This window comes from Chelonia mydas, chromosome 11 (genome assembly GCF_015237465.2).
Source record: "Chelonia mydas isolate rCheMyd1 chromosome 11, rCheMyd1.pri.v2, whole genome shotgun sequence".
NCBI classification, from domain to species: Eukaryota; Metazoa; Chordata; order Testudines; family Cheloniidae; genus Chelonia; species Chelonia mydas.
Window position 1 is genome coordinate 42,806,882 of NC_051251.2, and position 22,004 is coordinate 42,828,885.

The following is a 22,004-nucleotide window of genomic DNA, read 5'->3' on the forward strand; positions in this document are numbered from 1 at the left end:
CGCCATTATCAGAGGATCTGTTCAGATTTTAAAGAGATGGGGCCCAATGCTCATCCCTTCACTTAGGTGATTTGATCTATGCTTTTTGGTTAGAGAGAAAAAAGGAAACTCCTCAAAGACTTTGAGGCATCTGTCTGACTATTCAACTAGATTAGGATTCTTTTAAAAAGTATTTAATGTATTTTTCACCCATTTTATGTTCAGCGTAGCTTCTCAATCAAGTTAATCCATAGTCTCCCTCTTTCTTGAAGATAAAAGATCTGAAAGGAAAGCGTGTGCAATTTACAGATGAAGGGTCTGAAAGGAATCTGTATACTAGCCAAATCTTAGCGTGTCTGAGTGTCAAAGTATAGGATGGGTGAATGAGTTCGTGTATGTGAGTCTCTATGTAAGCATGTGAGGGAGTGTGTTTGTAAGGGGTGTGTGTGGCTAAAGGAGATGTCTGCCTTCCTGATACTAGGGAGGGTTTTACAGCCTTCCTCTGCATGTGGGGCGGTGGTCACTTGCTGGTTTGAACTGGAGTAAAAGGCTGATTCTCTGTAACTTGAAATCTTTAAATCAACATTTGAGGATTTCATTATTCAGCCAGAGATGATGGGCCTGTTACAGGAGTGGGTGGGTGAGGTTCTGTGGCCTGCCATGTGCAGGAGGACAGACTAGATGATCAGGATAGTTCCTTCTGGCCTTAAAAGTCTACGAAATCACACCAGTTCTTCTCAATTAAAGTTTCTTTTGTCTCTCGCTGTTTCCCCATAGGTGGCTTCCTAGGCAGTGAGTGGCCCAGGCCGACCACGTGAGCCGCTGGGACCTAGTCAATGTTATCTGAGCAGGGTCCCCAGGCCTTGGTGATCCCAGAGAGAAAGATGCAGAAAACCGCTTACTACGATAACTCGGGGCTCTTCGGGGGCTACACGTACAGCAAAGCCGACGCCTACAGCTACAGCTCGGCCCACCAGCCTTATACACAAGCCGCCCTGGACACAGACTACCCGAGCTCCGCCTGCTCCATCCAGAGCTCGGCTCCCATCCGAGCCCCAACCCACAAGAGCAGCGAGCTGAATGGCAGCTGCATGCGGACCAACGGCGGCAGCCAAGCAGGCAGTCAGCCCCCGGGTATAGGCGAGCAGCAGCAGCCGCCTGCGCTGCCGCCTTCCTCCCCACCGAACCCCACCAGTGCGGCCCCCCCGAAAAAAACCAAAGGCGGCCCCAATTCCTCCAGCTCTTCCACGGCCACCATTAGCAAACAGATCTTCCCCTGGATGAAAGAGTCCCGGCAGAACTCCAAGCAGAAAAACACCTGCGCCGCTTCAGGTACCCGACACGCTCCCCTCCCTGGGGTCACCCCTTCACGTCCCCCTCAAGTCCAGCTGTCCCTGGTTCTGCTAAGCAGCACACTGATCAGCCTGGCCAGAGCCCCTCCCCAGCGAGGCAGAGGGGCCAATGAAGCACTGGGAGAGAGTGCCCCTAAAACCTTTGACGTGCTCGACTCTGTGGCTTCTGGCATAGTTGAGTGAGGGGCTCCTAAGCCAAGTCCTCTGCAGCTGGGGGCCTGTTTCACTGTAAATAACGACTCTGTCCATTAGAACGCGAGTTCGCGGGATGCTTCGGTCCCCTGCGCTTTGATCGAGGCTTTTCGGGGAGGCGATGCAGTGCTCCAGGGAGAGGCCACTGGACTTATGGTTTACAGTCCTGCTGGCCATTCGAGCCCGTCTGACGTGCAGAGGAAAACAGCATTTCCTCGCCCTCCGTCTAAACGCTTCAATCTGTCCTTTCTCCCTGACTCCGAAATGGCTTCTAGTACGGAGCCTTTAGAAATGTAGACGGCACAAGCACTGAAAACCACGTACTCCTAACACTCATACCCTGGAAAGGTCCCCAATCTTTTTTCCAGTAACGGGAGCATCTCTTCTGATTTGAAAGCGATAAAGCCAATCCCCCGTCTGTTTTACTCTTGCTAGCAGTTCTGCTGGTTTAAAATCCTGCCATTTGGCCTTTGCTCTGGTTTGGGATAAAAGAAAGGGGGACCCCTCATCCCTCCCCCTCTTTCTCCATTCAGCTAAATTGAGACTATTCAGAAACCCCCCAATGTCTAATTTACTTTCACCCCTTTTATTATCCACTATTGCTAATTACTAATGACTTCCCCCGCCTCTGGTGCTTCGGAATCCAGATAAAGAATTCGGATTAAGTATCCGGGTAAAGTAGCCTGGCTTGCTCCCATTTGAAGCAATACGAGTTTTGACGTTGTGCAAATTGGGAACAGGATCGGGAGTTGGGTCTAGTAAAAAAGAGAGAGAGAGAGAGAGAGACCCGTGGACAGAGAGACTTGGATATGATGCCACCAAAGTCTCTCTGAAGGGTACCTCAGGGTGCTCATACTCAGGGCATACTTATCAAAAGCTGGAATAGTGTGTAGCTCATCGTTAATTAATGTGATATGAAAGGGGGTTATACTGAAATCATCAGCAATCTCTGACACACTCTTTCCCTTAAAACGGTCAGTACTCTGCCCATTAAGTCTCATTTTACTTTGAATTCCAGTTTGGTAATATCTGAAGGGCCATGTTACATCAACTACGCATCGGTGTGGTAAATATACACCCTTGGAAGAGAGCAGGGGAAAGCAAAACCAAAGTACACGGGATTTGATCCGTTTCTAGTCAAACCACTGGCACAGGTTCGGAGTGACTGAGTCTGCATGGACAGGACAGGCACACAGCTCCAGTTCCTGACAAGACCCGGGTCATTTACCTCGTCGGAACTGGGAGAGTGGCTTGTGCTGGTTTGGTTTGTACAGAACGATCTTTAGAGCACTGGCCCGTCCTTAGCGGGCTGCTGTGTCAGGGTCTATACAAGAATCACCCTTTCTTTGTTTCTCTTCCTTCGGCAGGAGACAACTGCGAAGATAAAAGTCCCCCCGGCCCGGCTTCCAAGCGAGTCCGCACCGCCTATACCAGCGCGCAGCTGGTGGAGCTGGAGAAGGAGTTTCATTTCAACCGCTATCTCTGCCGCCCACGCAGGGTGGAAATGGCCAATCTTCTGAACCTGACGGAGCGCCAGATAAAGATCTGGTTCCAGAACAGGAGAATGAAGTACAAAAAAGACCAGAAAGCCAAAGGGATCATGCACTCTCCTGTAGGACAGTCCCCTGACCGAAGTCCACCCTTAAGTGGCCCAAATCACGTAGGATATTCCAGCCAGCTTCCAACTGTAAATAGTCTTAGCTATGATGCTCCTTCGCCAACATCCTTTGCCAAATCACAGCAAAACATGTATGGCCTGGCTGCTTACACAGCACCTCTCAGCAGCTGCTTACCCCAGCAGAAACGGTACCCGGGAGCAGAGTATGACCATCACACCATGCAAAGCAGCGGCGGCTTTGCCAATCCCAATCTGCAGGGCAGCCCCGTTTATGTCGGAGGTAATTTTGTTGATTCCATGCCAGCTCCTGGCCCAATGTTCAATATCGGCCATCTTTCTCATCCTTCATCTGCTAGCGTGGACTACAGCTGCGCTGCTCAGATCCCAGGCAACCATCACCATGGACCTTGTGACCCTCATCCTACATACACAGATCTTACTTCTCACCACACATCTCAGGGAAGGATTCAGGAAGCACCCAAACTAACGCATCTGTAGTGGACCGGGACGGATTGAGGGAGCGAAATGTACTCACGTTTAAATTACCTCACTTTTCTGACGTTACAGTGTTACTTTCCTCTGAGCGCCAACGGTATTAGTGGATTTCTCTCCCCTAACAGCCACATTCTTTTTTTGCGACTCTAAATAAGTCAATGAAAAGGATCCTTTCTTTTATAGCTGTTTAAAGCATGACAGTGCAATATACTGCAAACCAAGGGGCTAATAATCTGGTAATGATGTACTTGAAGGTAAGTCTTATAGATCAATTAGTGGTAGCAGCGCGTCATGCTGAGGTGTTTTTAGACCAATTGTGAACGATGGGATCTTGCCTGCATATAAACTTATTTCAGAGAAGTTAATTTATGAATTCTTCAGTAATGTAAGGATTGCATTGGACTAAATGATATGTATTTATTGTTTTAAGCGAGACTTTTTTTTTTGTATCACTGATTATTTATCCTCGTCTTACTGTATTTATGTGGATATTTGTAGAATTTATTCACCATAACTTCGGGAGATTGATTCAGGTCCCTGGTGACTATTGCATTTCACCTATTTAGTATATTTGGTCTGAACTAGTTGAGAGAGTAGTTTTGAACAGTTGTAACAGTGGCTGGTGTTTGTAGTTTATGTAAGGATTAATTAAGACTGTAAGTCTTTAATAGAGTAAAACAAACTGTGGCATCACACAAATAGCCCTTATGCATTTTTATAAAGTGTATTTATTTCAAATTGTCTGGGGCCGTTTGAACATCTATTTAGATTTAAAAAATAAGCCACTTTTTAAAGTTGGAAGTGTGTCTGTTTTAATAATGCAAGCTGCAAAGCGGAACACTCGGCCATTTTGTTTCTGATAAACTTCTACATACAAAAACCTCCGAGAGGTTGGCATTTATTTATTGATTCGCTATCTCTTGCACACATTAATTCGGTGGGCTATTTTGTTGGTATTACATTCTAACTATCTGAAATAGAAAAAGCTTAGAATGCAAAAACAAAACAAAAAAAAAATAGAAACCGTCTAATAGTGATAATTTAATTAGGGTTTCCATAGCAATCCGAGCTGCAGCTGCCCGTCTCCTTTGTTATTTATACTGTTGTCTTTATATTAACCATAAATCAATTTTTTTAGACATCATTGGAAGCCCGAGCTTAATTTCGCGCATTTAAAAAAAATGAAAGAAAATTGACAATCAAATATATACAAATGAAAGGAAGCCGCTAAGTGTAGAAACTGAGGTACAGTAGTAGGTAAACAAACTATTCCACAATAGCTTTCAGTTAGGAAAGTTATCTCCATCCGCGTAATCTTCTGTAGCAGACACTGATACATTCCTTGTGAAAACAAATCTTACTGCCATTAACAGAATATTTCATAAAAGGAACAAACATCTTGTTTCCTCCTTTTTATTTACATAACGGTGTTTAATCTCTTGCCGGATTTACAACGATTTTGTAAACGTAGAAATGGTATTAGCAAGGTTAGTAACCAGACATGTCCTTCCAGGAAGACGTTATTCTTACCGCCTTTAAAAATGCTCAGTTAAGATTCACATCTTCTGTATTCCCAGCAAAATCGTCCCGACGCATCACTTTTTAGTTTGACAAGTAACTGCCGCCCCTGCGCCATCCCCTGATGACAAGACCTGGAATTCCTAGTGTGAGAAATATTTAACTCCGAGCGTTCTGGTCAACAAGGGAAATCTTTATTTTCTGATCGTTGTGTTTCGCTGGACAGCAATGCTTCGAAATATTATTTAGTTTTCCCTCTGTGTTGTTTTTAAAATGTCACGTTACGCTGAGAAAAGAAGTGTATCCTTTTGTTAAGTTTCAACTTTTACCCCAGCAGATTTGAATATACGTGTTGTAGATCTGTAAACAAAACAGAATAAACTACTTTGAGCGAAGACATATTTTAACCACTTCGAGACCTACCATTGTTTTCTATGACACACACATCGATTATTTCGTCAGAGTTAAGCTATTAATATTTTAAATAAATAATCAATAAAATAAATAGTAATGAACTTTATTCGTGAATTATACAGATCCAACGCTTTGTGTTACAGTTTGCAGGGAATAGATCAAAAACTGAACTGGTACATGTAGATTAGTTTTATGTTCTTCAAGCTAAAGTATATTTCACGTCATCCGCCTATAAATAAAAAATGCATAATCAGTGTATTCCAGTTGGCATTTTATAGTATCTTATGTTACTCAACGTTCATCGTCTGAGTCTGCGGGTGTCTACAATCCAAGTGTTGTCTACTGTTTAATGTTTTATGGGCTAGACTTCACATAGTGTCTGGGCTGGGTTATATTATTATTAGTTCATTTAAAATTCATGTAACCAGGGAAATTATTATAAATACACTTCCCCTTAAAAAAAAGGGGATTGAAGAAATTGCTTTAGAATAAAAACATAATGTTACCGGTGAGCACTGGTATATCATATCTTTGTATGTCCTGGGGGCAAAGCTTGCAAATCTCTTTCTCCGAATGTTCTGACTGTCGTGTGTGGGAGGTGAGGTGGGAGAGGGGTCATGTGATAAATAAATTCCGTTTCTTCTGGTTTATTCTGGTAGAGGCAAATCTGATGCAACTGCGATAGAACCCCATGGTCACAACCTAATTATGGGAAGTAATGTTACCTTGTCTAAAGTGTTGGCATTTTTACAGTGTTTGTACAAGCACCAGCAATCTAAGAGAGAGACACTTTGGCATAAGCCCTCCTTTTCCTTGGCCCGCAGTTTAAACCTTCATAAATTATACAACCCGCTTTCACTTTCAACATGCATTCAGTTCCCTTTGAGCCTGCAATTAGTTTTCTGAGCCATGGTAACCTAAATGAAACAAAACACGAGTGCAAGGGCTGAGCTGTGTGAGGCTCCAAACCTTCATTCATTTCCAGGAATGAACCCCCCTCCCAACCCCCCCGCGAAACCAATAGCCTAAGAGCAGCAAACCAGGTCAGGAAGGCTGAAGTTGGTCTTTCAATTCCTGTCGGCATCATTTCAATAACGCCTGGTACAGTGACAGTCACAGACAATTCATCAGCCCTGAAAATTCATTTCTAAGCGGGGCCAAACAACCCCTTCTGACGTGCTACTGAGAAAGAGACAAAGATGGCTTCGTTGTATGTCAGGCTACTTAAAGTCTGACCCGAAGCCCATTGAAGTCGATGGAACGACTCCCATTGACTTCACTTGCCTTTGGATCAGGCCCCAATGAGTTTATTATAATAGCGCTTGCTGTTTATTTGTTTGATTAAAAATGGCATTCAAAATAACAACCAGAGAAACTGAGAGTTTTAAACAAATAACCCGAACCTAATCAGTGACTGTGCCTGCTATCTCTGCTGGGTTATTCATTGAGCGAAGGGGGGCGATTAATTTGATAGGGATTAATTCCTGCTAAAGGAAGATATTTAGTGTGGAGCTGACGGAACAATGTGACCTCTATTTAAGCGTTTTGATTGTGGAGACCTCTTGTGATTAGTAATAAACTAAAGTAAAAGGTTTAGAGCCAGATCCTAGTCCACTCACCGGGGGAAATCCTGGCCCCACTGAAGTCAATAAATGGGACCTAAAAAGCTCCTTTATTTTTGATGTAAGAAGCAGGTAACCTTCTGTCCAGTATAACCCACTTATTATTTACCATTTCAAACGGAGCTGTGCACTGGAAAAAGAACTCCGAAATTACACCTTGAAGTACCTCCTCCCTGGGTGGTTTTTTTGTTTTTGTTTTTGAATTACACACTGTAGTTAGGTTTCAGAGTAACAGCCGTGTTAGTCTGTATTCGCAAAAAGAAAAGGAGTACTGTGGCAGCTTAGAGACTAACCAATTTATTTGAGCATAAGCTTTCGTGAGCTACAGCTCACTTCATCGGATGCACTGTAGTTAGGCGACCTCAGTGGTCATAGAAACACTGAACTGAATGGGATATTCCTGTATGCTGAGGCTGATTTAAAGGCTGGACTGGTGCTTATCATCACTTATTATGCTCAATGCTCTTTTCGCTGTAATAATATTTTCTATCGGTACAAAGACTGCTCAGAGTCCTGATGGCCACAAAGCTACAGGAGAACGATCACGGAGCACACGTAACTAGTTTGTACTATTCTGATACACAACCATCCAGTTAGACCCCGAAAACTCCATTAGCATCCACAGAACAAGGTAAAAGAGAACGAGAACCTGCCTTTAAACCATATCATGGAAAAATAAAGACAGATACCCTTTGTGCGTTACCAGCAAATGCCTTTGAATGTAGGGACTGTAAAGATCAATTCCCTCTCCCCCCGCAAAGATAATTTATACCAGAGAAAGAATTGGTGTCTGAGGCTCTACGGGCTGGTAATAACCAGTCACTCTGCAAGATATTTAGCATGTCTACTGACCACCTTCACTAAGCGTTATTCCCTTCGTCCCACTTGATACGGCTCCTGCACAGCTCCCATTCAACAGAAGGACCCTTGCAAAAGCAGCAGAGTTTTCTGCAAAGCCCTGGAAAGCAGCTAGTTAGTTTAAATGTCCTCTCGGTTGGGGGACGGGGTGAGGGTTAGAGAAAAATTCTGGAGACTAAAATTTCTGTAAATGACCACATGACCTATCTGTATTTGACAAAGCTCGGAGAAATACCTATGTGTATATCCAACCTTTTGGCTGGGGACTTTGTCATAATCTCTGTGCTAATAGCTCTACGTCGTTTACTTTAATATTTTAGAGGCACAATTCCTGTAATTTGTTGTTTGGAAATAAATGTGGAAGTGGTATTCTTTATATCCCGGTATCCTGTCTATCACGTGCTCCTCTTCTTCTGGAAACCCTTTCTTTCTGTTTGTATTTGGTAGTGCATCTTAAAATGGTCAGTAGGAAAATACAATGCAAGCCCGTAGAAAAAGAAATAATGCATGAAACAGTTATCTCATATAGGTGAGGCGGGGAACCTTATTTCCCCCCAGATGATTTTATAACCGGTGTCTGACGCTTGTATCTGTTTTAGAAACATCACTAAAATGTCTACAGTTGCAGGGTTCATCATACTCTGAGTCTCCTTCCGATGTATTTATGATTAGCTCCCTAGCTTGCTCGTTAGAAGAACGCATCAGTAACAGCCTCACACTAAAACTGGCGGGAGCTCTCCAGATTTGAAAGCCCTGGCTTTTCAAAGCCGTCCTGCCACTCCCGCATTATGTTTGCACACTCTCTGGCTTGCAAGCTGCCGTTCCTTTTCAATGCTAAGGCCCCGTGGACTGTTGGAACGGGCTCCTCTGATGCTGGAACAGACTTCGCAACCCTCTGAAAAGGCTACAGCAGATTTGGCAGGGACTCAGGTCTGAGGGATGGACGTGGCAAGTTTTGGCGAATGGAGTTAAAATAGCAGGAGGGATCAGGGTAAAATAAATATCAAATCATTTGCACAGCAGCGACATAAAGAGGAAGCTGGAGGGAGACAACCCTGCCAAACAAACAGTCTTAAAAATCTGTCTATTAAGAGTGTGCCAATAAGGTCAGGGTTGCAGAGCTGGCATGTAAACCGCTGTAAAACCCTGCAAAAGTTATTGATGTAGAAGGGGCTAAAGAGAGGGGGCTAATTTTAAAACCCCGGTAGTGAATTGTTTGTAAGTAATAAACCAGCGCACAAAGCAGACTTCCTTGCACTCAGTCAGCCCGGTGGAAAACCAAGGAAACCATCTGACATTGATTGGAAGGTAGATTCATGAGCAAAAGTTAATTCAGCGAGAATTAAACAAGAACAAAGGAACATATAGCAAAAAAAGGGTCACTGTTAGGGCCCAATCTTGCTCTCCGGATTTATGCTAATAGCTCCACTCAATCTGCTGAGCTCAAGCATGATTTGGCCCTGGCTGATCCACATTCTGCAATATGCAAATTGTTGAAATTCTGCCTTCTGGTTCAAATTCTGCCACAGACTAACTTGGCTCTTGCTGGTAAAGAAAGATGTCTGAGCAGTTAAATAAAAGCTGGAAGAAGAAGAAGAGACAAGGACACTCAATTTTAGTTCCTGTCTCTTTATATTTCCAAAGACTGCCAATAATAAGACACAATGAAAGCCACCGCAAATACTCTATAGTCTCAGAAGAACTGCAGTAACGCTGGGTCTATCCAAGGGACCGTTGGAAATCCCTCGCTAGGAACAATAGCTCGGTGGCAGGCAGGCGGCACGAAAAGCCGGTTTCTTCTACGTGTACAATTAGCGGGCCGTGTTGGTTGGCTCTAGGACCACGTGCTATTATATATTTATGAACCCACAACCTATATTTTTAAAAGTCGGGAGATGGGCTCGCCCAGAGTTACGTTGGCCCCTGGCACTTCTGGAGACTAGATATCAAGTTAATCACTGAACAGACAACAACTCTCCATTACCAAGCGAGCAGTTGCAGTGGGCAGGCTGTGGTCCTTGCTGGGAGCGGGACTGGCGGGGGAGGAAGGGGGGATTGGTTCTATTAAGAGTTCATCAATCACACAATGTGCACTTTTCACTCGACAGCGGTTCCTCCTACTTCAGCTCGAGTCTGGGCCAGCTGGGATTCAACCAGAAACCGCAGCCGGAGGAGACAGAAACCGAAGCTCAGAACACCGCAATCTAATATTCACGGGCTGACGCTCGGCATTCAGCTTCCAGCAGGGAGGATGCAACTGAATCCTTTAGTGACAAAAAACGAAATGCAAAAAGTGACCCTGTGGTCGGGATAACAGCCTCCTCAGACTTGGTGACCCCTCCTCCCCCCGGTAATCTTGCCCCTGAAGGCAATACACAAGTATGCCCAGGATAAGCAAGATGGGCTTTGTCTACTTTATTTCGATTCAAAGCCATTATAGGTTCTATGAACCTCTAAGTCAGTGATTCTCAGGCAGGGGTACAGAGAGGTCTTCCAGGGGGTACATCCACTCATCTAGATATTTGCCTAGTTTTTCAACAGGCCACATGAAAAGCATGAGTGAAGTCCCTACAAACTAAAATTTAATGCAGACAGTGACTTGTTTATACCTATCCATATACTATACACTGAAATGTAAGTACAATATTTATATTCCAATTGATTTATTTAATAATAATAAGGTAAAATGCAAAAGTAAGACATTTTTCAGTGATAGTGTGCTGTGACACTTTTGTATTTTATGTCTGATTTTATAAACAAGTAGTTTTGAAATGAGGCGAAACTTGGAGGTACAGTAGACTGGAAAGATTGAGAGCCACCGCTCTAAGCGACAGCTCTGAGAACATCTTCATTGGCTCATATTTTCCTGCCCCCCATCTCACCTATAAAAACAAATCTGGAATTCAGCCAGAAGGATTCAGCACACACGATTTCATTAAAACGTTTTCCTTAATAAAACCCCCAAACTTTTGGGTACTTAATTAAGGGGCTCACATTCATGTACAGAAGTGAAAACGCTTAATTAGTCAATTAATTAATTAATTCTAGTTTTGCCTCGCAAGCTCCCTGGTGGAAAAATTGTAACTGGACTTGAAAATAACCGTAGCTGTTAAGAGTAATTTAAAAAAAATCTTTCCTAGAGGTACAGGCTCTGTGCTATTGCTTCAGGGCAGGGAGTCCCACAAATCTACACCGGGGTTTGGCTCTGATCAGCCTAAAGTACTTTGTGGCGTTTCTTTAACATAAAATAAAATAAAATAAAGGAATTTGTCAATGTAGGAACAATCCAATAAATTTGTATTTGTGTGTGTGTGTGTGTGTGTGTGTGTGTGTTAGCTGACCATTGTAAAGTGAGATTTTTGCATTATCTCACTGTCACAGGGTGACCTGTTACCTTTAAAAGGGAGGGGAGTCGAGTGCACCTGTGACTGGTTATCTGCTGTCCAATTGGGCTTAAGGGAAAGCACCTGGGCCTTATAAAGGGGGAAGGGGCGTGGGGGCGAAAAAAATGAAGACAGTAGAAGGAAATAGGAGAGGAGAACTGCGTGGTACAATGAAGTTGTAGAGTGTTCGAAGTCTTCTCTAGGGCTATAGCGAATAGAAGGCGGTAGGAGAGTCTGGCCTTTCAGGGACCGAAATATACCAACCAGGTAGGCTGGGAGTGGCTTCCCAAAGCAGTGAAGAACATGGGTGTAGCTCGAAGGCTTGGATCCCCTCTGGGGGAAAGAGGAGAAACCCTAGTCTGCGTTGAGACAACAGGGGGGAAAGAGGTTGGGTGGGAAGGCTGGAGAATGGAGGTTTCCCATCTGGGTGTAGGGGAGAAGCCCCAGGATTTAGTGTTGGTGTGAACAGTAATATAAACAGATTCAGTAGGGGAGTGTCTTAAGGCCTCTGGAGTAGTGGAGTTTATTTAAGGAGCCCTAGAAAGGGTAAACCAAAGTAGGTGCTACAGAGTCATGCTTGGCTAGCAGGGGTGCTACAGGGCAGGTGTGCTTCTTAGCACTCCACTAACAGGACTCTCCCATGTCATTAAGCCATTGGTTCCCAGGACTTGCCCCACTTAATCTTTCCTACAGATGTTTATAAAGTCCATGTAACATGATGAAGGAAAGCAAAGACTCCGAGTCACCAGCCCAGGTCTTATTTCAGTGACACTGATGAGAATTACTGGGACTTTCCCTATTTATGCATAACAGGATAGTTTCTGAAGACAGATTTTCCATCTATGCGTGAGAGGTTCTCCGTTAATCTCCCCATTTCACCGTCAGCTGTCACATTCAGGGGGGAAAAATCCTCTCCAAAGCCTATCAAAACGGCTCTGAAGGTCAGCCGAGGGAACTGATACAACTTCCTCAATCGGAAGAAGTGAACTGCCTTCACAGGGCATCCATGTTTTTCCTGGAGCTGAATTTGGATTCCACTAGGATGACTTCATCTTTGCTAATGTCAGTTGTCCAAATGTAGTCCTTACTTTATCCAAAACTTTCCGAAACAATCTACCGCCTCCACTGCGTTTCAATTTGTTTTTCCAAATACCACTATTAACCTTCACAGCCTGGAACCTATAATCTGCTTGTACACCAGGGCCACAACAATTCAGAATATCAGCAAATGCTGCTGAAATGTTTAGCATCAGCTTTTCATATCTACCCCTCATGAAATGTATATGGTCAGTTTTTCTGGAGAGCCACTTGAAAACATATTCCCAAGAGTATTTTCAAATGAGAATGTGTGTGACACAGTATAGATCTAGATCCATCAGTAACTGTCTCTAATAAACAACTTCTGTAAAAATAAAATATCAGACAGTAAGCTGGGAGAATCCAAGTGCATATCTGGACTAGGGCTTTCACTTCCTAGATTTCATGGAGAATCTATTGTATCTACTCTAGTGTGGTGTAAAATTTCCTCAGCGCTTTTTTAGGTCACACTTAAATAATAGTGTCAATATAGGTTATGATATTGGAACCATCAAGGATGACAGGGCAAGGAAAGCACTTTTCTTTCAGCTGGCACCTGGAAAATGTAAGTTTTCCTCTGGAGAAAAGGATTCAAATAGTCATCCTGGAGGGGGAAAAAAAGGAGAATGGACAAATGGGTCAAATTCTGAAGTCCTCTGACTCTCCTTGGGAAAGCTACCTTTGACTTTAGTGGAGGTGTGCTTGAGCAGTGCCAATGCTTTTTACATATGTGCCTTCACTCCAACGGTTTGTCATTCTTTCTTTTTTTTATGTTACTATTCATGAATTCATCTTGGCTTTGGAGTGAATTCCTTTACGTGACTTGTGTTTGAGAAGACTACTGGCGCCATTGTTCCCACCCTTACCTAGCATAGTTTGGTTTAGACTAGTTCTCTGCGTGGGTGGCGCAACGGCGCACTTGAAGGCCAGATTCCACCTATTCTGGACAAATGCCAGGACTTCACCCAAACGGTCTTCTCTGGGCTGTGCCAGCTACTCAATAAGCCTGCCAGAAACTGTGTGCCCAGTGGCTTTCCAAATCCACACTCTTAGCCGCCCTAGCACTCCCTACGGACACTTCCTTTCCCCCAGCTGTAAGATTCCCTTCTCCATCCCTGAACTTCCCAGGATTCTTTTCCAGACGACCCCCTTTTAGGAAACTCCCGTGCTTGCTTGGAGCTGCGGAGCACCTCCGACTCCAATGAAAATGCCTTTTTCCAAAATCTCTTTTGATCTCAGTGAACTGTGTCTGGGAAGTTTATACCAGACAGGTGTGTTGACCCTCATTGTCACCACAGTCTGGATTTGAATGGACACAAAGCCAAAAACTAAATTTCCTGACCACACATCAGCTGGTGGCCTCAGTTGGTTAAATACATTTTTTTTTCTCGGCTCATAACGATCGAGTTCATAGCTGGATCCGCTTCAAACTGAAATATGAGACTCTCATTATGGTAAATCACTGACAACATAGTTTGTAACTGTTAAAAGAGGACTGTCAGTGGGTATTCAGGGAAAATCTAATCCACGAATGTGTTCACAATAACCAAAAACTTGGTTGGTTGGTTTTTAACGTAATTGTGTTTTTTCTAACTGCAGTAACTCTTGATTTAACTACACCACAAAAACGTTGATCAACATAGTGGTCCAGTGTCCCTGCAATATTTTATTTTAGAAAATGTTGACTTAGGAAAAATATCATCCAAAACACTTCTGTTTTTCTGCCATCTGTGCATTAGAAAAGGACAAAACTGATAAATAAATTTCAGCCCCAACTGTGATTGAGTTGAAAGCTTAAAAGCAAAGGTTTGTGAGAGAGAATGGGGCAGAGCTCTAACTGTTCTACTGTTAGAATGGCCAGCTACTGAACAAACCCAATCATTCAGGTGAATGGATACTGGGCCTTTTGGGGAGAGGGGGGAAGAGACAAACTCTTTGGGTTGTTGCTGCAAATCGCAGGAATTTTCCTTTTTATTGAAGAGGAAATAATAAAGTCCTTATTTTGAAGGGTTGAAGTTGGCTAAGCTTTTCAGTGGACATAAGCAATGGCTAAAATGTCCAACAGAAGTTCCTAAGCTTAAAAACTTGTTTATTATTAAATTAAATGCTTCACTTGTGCTGCCCTACTAATTTCCTTCTCTAAGACCATGTCCCACATCCTGCCTTCTTTAATGCAATCTGTTCTTTCATCAAGGTATGGAATGCAGGATTGGGCCTGGGGTCTACAACTTCCACTGAGAGCACTAGGATAAGTTTGCAACTTTGCTTCATGGGAATTGCAGGTGTTCTGCTGCTTTGGGGAGTAGATCATCATTTGTGTCAGAAGCAAGGGGTCAGTTTTAGGCATGACCCCTTAACTCTAAGACCCATGAAAAATCGCTGAGATAGGGCCCGATTCTGCCTCGATTACATGATTTCAGTGGGAGCTGCACCCTTTTAACTGAAAACAGGACTGGACCTTTGGTAGAACTGAGTATTCGGTGGGAGGTGTATGTATCCAATGGAGAGTGTATTATTGTATTTGGGGTGAGAGTAGGACTGAATTATGAATGTGCTTCCCCACTCTCTTTTAAGGGTCTGCCTCTGAACTTTGTAGATTTCTCTTATAGAGAAGGAAGCATATTTCAAAACTTCAAACCGTAGCTCCGTTCCCTTTCCTCCCATGGGCTACATGACAGGTGCCACCTTTTCTGTCATGCGTCTTGAACTCCAAGGAGTACTCAGAATATTTAAAATACTTGCCTTTTTAGCGTGTAGTGACTTCATGTTTACTAGACTTGGATTGGAATAGAGCCCAATAGTTAATGAGTCAAATTTTGAAGTACTTTCATTGTAACACTTTAGGAAAACACCATCACTTGCCTTGTGGAGTCTAATCTTTCCCTCCACGAGGTTAATTCCCTTCTGCCAAAGGGAAATGAAGTTTACAAAGTTAGAAAGTTTGGTAGAGCAGTGAGACTTACTCTAATCTCTTTCCTGTTTCCTTTTATTTATTTCTGTGCCAGTCATTAACACTCAGTAAACACTATTGTGTCACCCTGGGGAACATGAGAGCCCATTAACGTTGTGAGCCCTCGGATTCACTTTCAAGAGTCTACAAAGCACTTATCTGATGGAGCAGGTCCATTAGTTGCTGTGAGTTGCAGATCTGAACTGTCTTCCGGATGCATTTTAACCTCGGATTTCTTAAAAACTCATCTGCATATATGAAGATCCTCTCGGAGAGGAAACACAGGTGCAGCTGAGGATGAGCTCCCCCAAAGTTGGCAAAAGACAGTTTTCGCCATTTATTGCAAGCAAGGCTAGATTAAACTGCAAAGGGAAACCTAGGAACACCTCTAAAATACATGATACGCTACAACGTACAAGAAACTTCCGCCTTTCACTGAAATACATAAAACATTACTGTTCTATCCCACCTAAACAGTTGGAACAGTCGACCTAGGCTTGGCCAGGTGCATTAACGTAGGAGTAAAGCTTTCTGAGCATTTACTTTGCACTTGAAAGCCTCCTGGCAGGGCTCAAAGTGACTGGGATTTCAGTTTAGGGAACTGCCAGCCCCCTTTGCCTCCCGAACTAAAACTGCAGACGGTACCGAGCCAGGCTCCCTATAACCACAATCAGGATTATAGCGGTTTTGCCAGGCAATGGGTAAGACTCAGGCCACATGAAACCAGGAGACGTCCGTGGGGCGCGCTGGAGAGGCCCGCGTGTGTTCTGCACCCCCAGCACCAGCCGCCTTTACCCCACTCTTCCCAGCTAAGCCCAGTGGCCAGCGCCTCCCTCCCAGTCTCACCTTCAGCTCCCTCCTGGCCCTGGCCCCGAACCTCTGCGGGGGCAGCCCGGGTCGGCTCAGGGCGACGCCTGGCGCTGCCTCCTCGACCTTACCAGGGCTGCGAGGTTTCCCGGGTGCTGCTCGCCGCAGCCCGCTTCTCCCTTGGCGAAGTTTGCGCCGGGGCAGAAGGCAGCCAGCAGCGCCCAGCATCCCTGAGGTGGGCTCTCCACGGAGGGCTACGATTGGCCACCGGGCGGCACGTGCCAGCCCTCTGGCTCTATATTAGGACAATATTTACCTCCGCCGCCGCGATGGCTCTTGGAGGTGGAGGGCAGGTCCAGAGAGCGGCCCGGGCAGCATCCGCGGGCAGCAGCGGGCTCCTGCCCCGCGCCCCCGGCCGCTGGCCCAGAGCCGCGCCAGGACATGAACTCCTACCTGGAGTACCTGGCTCGCGGCGATGCCCTGCCCGCCCCGCCTAGCTTCTGCCCTGCAGACCCCAGCGCCGTCGCCCTGCAGCCCTCGTGCCCCCTGGGCGGAGAGCGCGCGTACCTGGGCAGCCGGCTAGTGCCAGGCGCAGGGACTGCGCCCGGCCCGGCCCAGCGCCCTGCGCAGCAGCCGCTGCCAGCCGCGGCCTCCCGCTTTGCTGCCTGCGCTCTGGCGGGGGCTTACGACTCCGGTCCAGCTGCTGCTGACTTCAACGTCCTGTCTCCGGGCTCAGGCTACGCCCTGCCCTACGGAGCCAGCGCCCAGCTGGAGGACGCTGGCGGGGGCCACCTGCGCTATGCAACTTCCATCTTCTCCGGCAGCGGATCGCCGCTCCCGGTGAGTTACAGCGCCTTGGCCGGGCAAAGCCACTTCCACCCCTGCCTCAAAGAACCGCCTGGCGTCCAGCCGGGGGGCTTCCAGAGCGTCTCCCCCTCCCCGGGGACCTACCCCAAGCCCACCTCTCCGGCCTCAGGGGGCGCGCTCGGCACCTTCGAGTGGATGAAAGTGAAAAGAAATGCGCCCAAGAAAAGTAAGTGTGAACCTCGGCGAGGGGGCTGCATGGGCACAGCTCGCTCTTAGCGCTTATGGAGGAGGAGAGCGGCGCGCCCTAAGCGCTAAGAGCGAAACGAGGATGTGATCGCTTGCAGGGTCACTTATTGTTTCCTTCTCTCGCCTCAAATACCCGTGAGCAACGGGCGCCCGCGTGAGACGTTCATGCAAAGCGTTACCTCTTCGCCCTTGGAGCCGGCGTAATGCCCAGAGAACCGGCTCCCGTGCGCTGTGCCCAGGGCTCTCACTGCTACTGAACAAACGTTTTGTGTTGCAGGCAAACTCTCCGCCCACGGGGTGCATGGCCCCCCCAGCACCGTGCGGACCCATTTCAGCACCAAGCAGCTCACAGAACTGGAAAAGGAGTTTCATTTCAATAAGTACCTCACCCGGGCCCGCCGCCTCGAGATCGCGCACTCGCTCCGCCTCAATGACACTCAAGTGAAAATATGGTTCCAAAACAGAAGAATGAAACAAAAGAAACGGGAAAGAGAAGGGCTGCTGATCCCCTCACCTGCCGCATCCCCCTCCGCGCAAAGCCCCGCCAAGCCAGGCAGGAATTCTGCACCCTCCTCCCCTGCCAAAGACTCCTGCTGATCGCGGCAGCGCCCCTGTTGTGACAGCTACTTGCGAGGAAAGGAAGGCCGCGTTTCAGACACTTTACAGAATGCATAAAACATCGCTACAGTGTTAATCCTGCACAACTCGAGCCAAAAAAAATAATCATTTCACGAAGACTATCACTGCCAATGAAATATTTGGGCTGTGTCTACCTAAGGAATTAGATGTAGCTAATTTTTTTTTTTAATGCCGGACTGTAACAATATACAATTGCTCGTTATTGCAACTTGTTTACATTTTATTTATGGGTCTATCAGGGAAAGCTGACGGTCAAAACACTCTGCTAATTTCCTCATTGGCCTTATGACTTGTTTGGTCAAGTAGCTGGCACACGCTGTGCCTGTGTCTGTTTAAAATGTCAAACAAGACCACGCAGAGTCCTCCAGCTTAGTAATATATATGCAACGAAAATAAGTTAAAGGAGGATTACTGCTATTAGTAAGAAAGCCAAAGAAGATGCAAACTGGCTGGTTCAGTTGAGTTTCTGCACTGGCAGAGAAGTTTAACATTTGCACTACAAGGTGTTTTAAATTGCTCCTACTTTTCAATGTGCCTGAATGGGGGGTGGGGGGCGGGAGACAATCACCACTTATATAGTTCCAGTACTATCAAGGACTAACTGACCTGTTAAATGTCAAAACTCCGAGTGCTCAATGCGGTGTCCTGATTTGTATTGTATTTATATTTTGTGAATAACAGGCTTTGTCTTGAATAATTCTGAATTTAATTAAGTGCTAGAGCATGGTTATTGGTTTTTATTGAAAAATAAAATACACAATCACCCAGCGTTGAAAATTAGTCAAAATTAATACATAGCTACAGAACAGATTCAAGTGAAATGGATGTGGGAAAGTTTTGGTGAACGGTAATAGCATCATTGCTATCTTGTCTTTATGCCTTCTGCCAGGGTCAGATTTTGCTTTAGTATGTTTGACAAGTTATAACAGTAAATACAATGCTTTTTGTCCCTTTTCCGATGTCAGGGGCTTACAAAAAAGATTCTGACGCAATGTGATTACGAAAACAAGAGGCACATATTGCCTGTTTCCCACCTTTACAGTGCAAAAGCCTAAAGAAGCGTGATTTGCAAATAGGGTAGTTTTAATTAAAAAAAAAAAACTTTTAGGGTGGTTCGCAGTAGGGTACCCGCACATCAAAGGGGCGCGAAGGGCCGAATTCACACTTCCAGAGTCAAGAATCACAAAAGAGAGTTGAAGCAAAAAGGAACACGTGCATGTTCTTGTTTCCGAAGTTCAGTGGATGACCTTCAGTCTCGAATGGAACCAAGAGTAAGACTCACGCTAGGGAATCTCCTCTTGTTTTTCTAGTAAATCACTGAACTACAAACCTTTGAAAAACATCCTAGTATCAAACCACATGGATGAAATATTTTAATTACCCAGGACATCACAATCCTATTTAAAAAAGCCTAAACCACTTGGAAATATGTGCATAATACTCTCCTGATAAAAAAAGACTACTGAAAAGTCAGTCACTCAAAAGCAATCACTTGTATAAAAGCAGAACCCTAGCAATAGTGAACTCAGAACACATTCAGGATAAGTTTTGTGGAGATCTCTTTTAACCAAAACTCACAGATTTTAAGAATATGGAGAAATAAAAAAATAAAAAATAACCTGATTGGAAAACGACGTCACACTTTTCAATGTAATGTTGTCAATATTATTCTTATATATTGGGGCCATCTGTCTTTCAACCGCATAATGCTAATTAGCTCTCGGTTAAAACAACAGAGGACCCACAGTGATGTGTCGGTATTTCAAAGGGTCTCCGGCCTGGACGCATTTTCAATGACCTCCGGTCTCTCCTCCAGAAGTCTTTGATATGGCAATGCACCCTGCCTTGAAAAAAATCTGAAATCTACACATATGCAAAGCGAAACAACTTCACGGAACCCCTGATCTATATTTCCTTTTCCAAAGGGAACTATTTGAAAGTCTCTCGCCTGCCCATTCAAACACACGTATGAAAACACCCGGTGGCTTCACATTTACACCTTGAGGGAGGAGTAAATCTGATCTCCTCCAAGTTATGGTGTCTTGCCTAGCAGTCCGGCTCATTCAAAGCCTTTCGCCTCAGTGTAGGAATCCAAGGGCCAGATTCTGCTCGCGTTGATCACACAACATCACCACTGACCGGACTGGCAGTTAGCGAGAGTGCAGCAAGTTTTGGTCCCCTAATTTCATTTTTAACTGAACTTTTAAAAGGGGCGTGGACCGCTCTTATCCCACCCAAAGACCTCCAAGGAGAGCAGGGTCAGAGAGAGTTCAGACAGAGAAGAGACAGACAAGGAAGAGTAGAAAATACTTGATCCTTTGTAAGGTATCTGTTGCCACCTCCAAAAAGACCAATATGTCTAAAAGGTCCCCATTTAAACAAAGGTGCCCCTGGCAGCTTATCTGCTCTCCGCAGGTCCATTGCAAGAATGTATGCAGGTGTGTAGTGGACGGCTGTAGCATTTACTGGATCCCTACTTTGCTTTCCCAAAGGGGACTGGCTTACTCCAGAATCCGTACAGTAGTTCGAATAAATGTTTGAAAAGACATAAACACAGTACCGAAGAGAAAGGCTATCAGGCAAAACTAAACAAATGCAATGACATTAGGAAGCGGCCTGGAGTTTACTTTGTCCCAACCGTAGGGTTGCATCACAAGCTCCATTCTACTCTGTTTTGCCCGATTGATTCTTACCTCCTGCCCTCTCCGAGGGGCCGTTGGGCAAGAATGGTAAATACATAGGCCTCACACAGCACTTGCAGCCTGATCTGGTTTCTTATATTATCTTCTAGTTCTCAGATTCTTGATTATACCATATGGATAAATTAATGCCCCATATTAAATTAGTTTACAATAAATCTTATCAAATTTGAAAACCTCTGACTGTTAAAGTTCAGAAAGATTGGTTTGCCTGCAGACATCTCTTTGTGCAAAAGACCAATGGGATTGATGGTTCTTTGTTGTGCAGTTCCAAGTTCAAAATGAGGAACAGCCAAGTGAAGTTCATCCAAGTGTGAACAAGGCTGATCTCTCTCATCTGATTTCTGTAAGTCAGTGCTTGTAAAATAAAGAGCAAGGTAAAACAGAGCCAAAGGAAATCTCAAAGGGTGGATTTTACACTGATTTCCTGCCTTTCTAGGTTTAGTTGAGAAGTCAGAATAAGCTCATAACAGAATTTTAAAATAGAAAATGAAACTAAATAGATGTTAAACATAAAATCCCAGTTTAAAGGGGGAAGAATGTCAGGGGATTTGTGACTTTAGGGTTTCTGGGTAGAAGCCAGCTTAGATCCAACAGTCATTGTCTGTTGTTGGCAGCTCGCTGGCCTATGTGAAATGGGTGTAGTGGTCTCACTGTGGTTCCTATTTGGCAGTTGTCCACATTACATGACCACTATCACAACTGGCACTACTTTTCATTCTGTTGATAATCTTGACAGAGAGCTGAGGGGCTGATGAGCCTGGAGACTGAATTGCTCTGCAGATGAGGGCTGAAGTACATTGTCTAGGTAGCATGGGGAAGCTAGCACTTCTCCTGTTATGCCAGTTCTGTGGAGAGAGAAGTTCAGTCTGCTGGTCTGTGATTAGCACTACACCTCACTTGAAATGTCTTTTTGTGGCTGGCAAAGGGCTATAAATATTCCAACAGCTGATTTTAAAATTCCATTTTAATTTTTACCTTCAAGTATACTCTGTGGCATGGCTAACACTGTTGTGCCCCAGAACACATCCCCTGAAAGTTGTTAATGTTCACAATTATGTCTTGGATGCCCAAAAGCAAGCCAAATCGTACCTTGAATCTGCCCCATCCTTGAAGAAAAATGGCTGTTGTTGTTGTTTAGGTCCAAGAGGTAGAAATCAAACCAGGACTGGGAACTAGATTGGTCAGATAGGCTGTGAAGTTGCAACCTGTATGGATTATTACTCCATGTTGTATCTTCCTCCCAAGGTGCCCTTCAGAATCAGGTTGAAATAGAGGCCTTTCCCTTTTCACTGGAACTTCTCTTCCTCTGAAGCATCAAGCATAATCATCACCAGTGGCTGCTCTG

General features: G+C 44.9%; 2 protein-coding genes and 1 long non-coding RNA gene across 6 annotated transcripts in view; 2 read left to right on the plus strand and 1 right to left on the minus strand.

The window, feature by feature from the left end:
* Positions 1 to 8,368, plus strand: part of HOXD3 (homeobox D3) — a 39,946-nt gene extending 31,578 nt beyond the window's left edge. For all 4 annotated transcript variants that reach the window (XM_027822933.3, XM_007060515.4, XM_037912161.2 and 1 more), the window contains 2 exons: positions 757 to 1,311; positions 2,891 to 8,368. In XM_027822933.3, coding sequence (XP_027678734.2) covers positions 816 to 1,311; positions 2,891 to 3,639 — 1,245 coding nt within the window. In that variant the 5' untranslated portion in view covers positions 757 to 815 and the 3' untranslated portion in view covers positions 3,640 to 8,368. The remainder of the gene's footprint in view (positions 1 to 756; positions 1,312 to 2,890) is intronic.
* On the minus strand, positions 5,036 to 16,505 carry LOC119567320. Its single transcript, XR_005227292.2, has 2 exons — positions 16,305 to 16,505; positions 5,036 to 5,514 (listed from the first exon to the last, which is right to left on the minus strand). It is a non-coding gene; the product is annotated as an uncharacterized LOC119567320 (long non-coding RNA).
* Positions 16,506 to 16,598: 93 nt separating this feature from the next.
* HOXD1 (homeobox D1) lies at positions 16,599 to 18,841 on the plus strand. Its single transcript, XM_027822936.3, has 2 exons — positions 16,599 to 17,298; positions 17,596 to 18,841. Exons 1-2 carry the CDS (start codon positions 16,707 to 16,709, stop codon positions 17,913 to 17,915), a joined length of 912 nt encoding a protein of 303 aa, XP_027678737.1. The 5' UTR covers positions 16,599 to 16,706; the 3' UTR covers positions 17,916 to 18,841.
* Positions 18,842 to 22,004: the final 3,163 nt, after the last annotated feature.

Excerpts from the sequence above, each read along its gene's own strand:
- HOXD1 (XM_027822936.3), top strand. The coding sequence starts at position 16,707 with ATGAACTCCTACCTGGAGTACCTGGCTCGCGGCGATGCCCTGCCCGCC. Across the intron at positions 17,299-17,595 it reads AAGAAATGCGCCCAAGAAAA|GCAAACTCTCCGCCCACGGG; the intron begins GTAAGTGTGAAC and ends TTTGTGTTGCAG.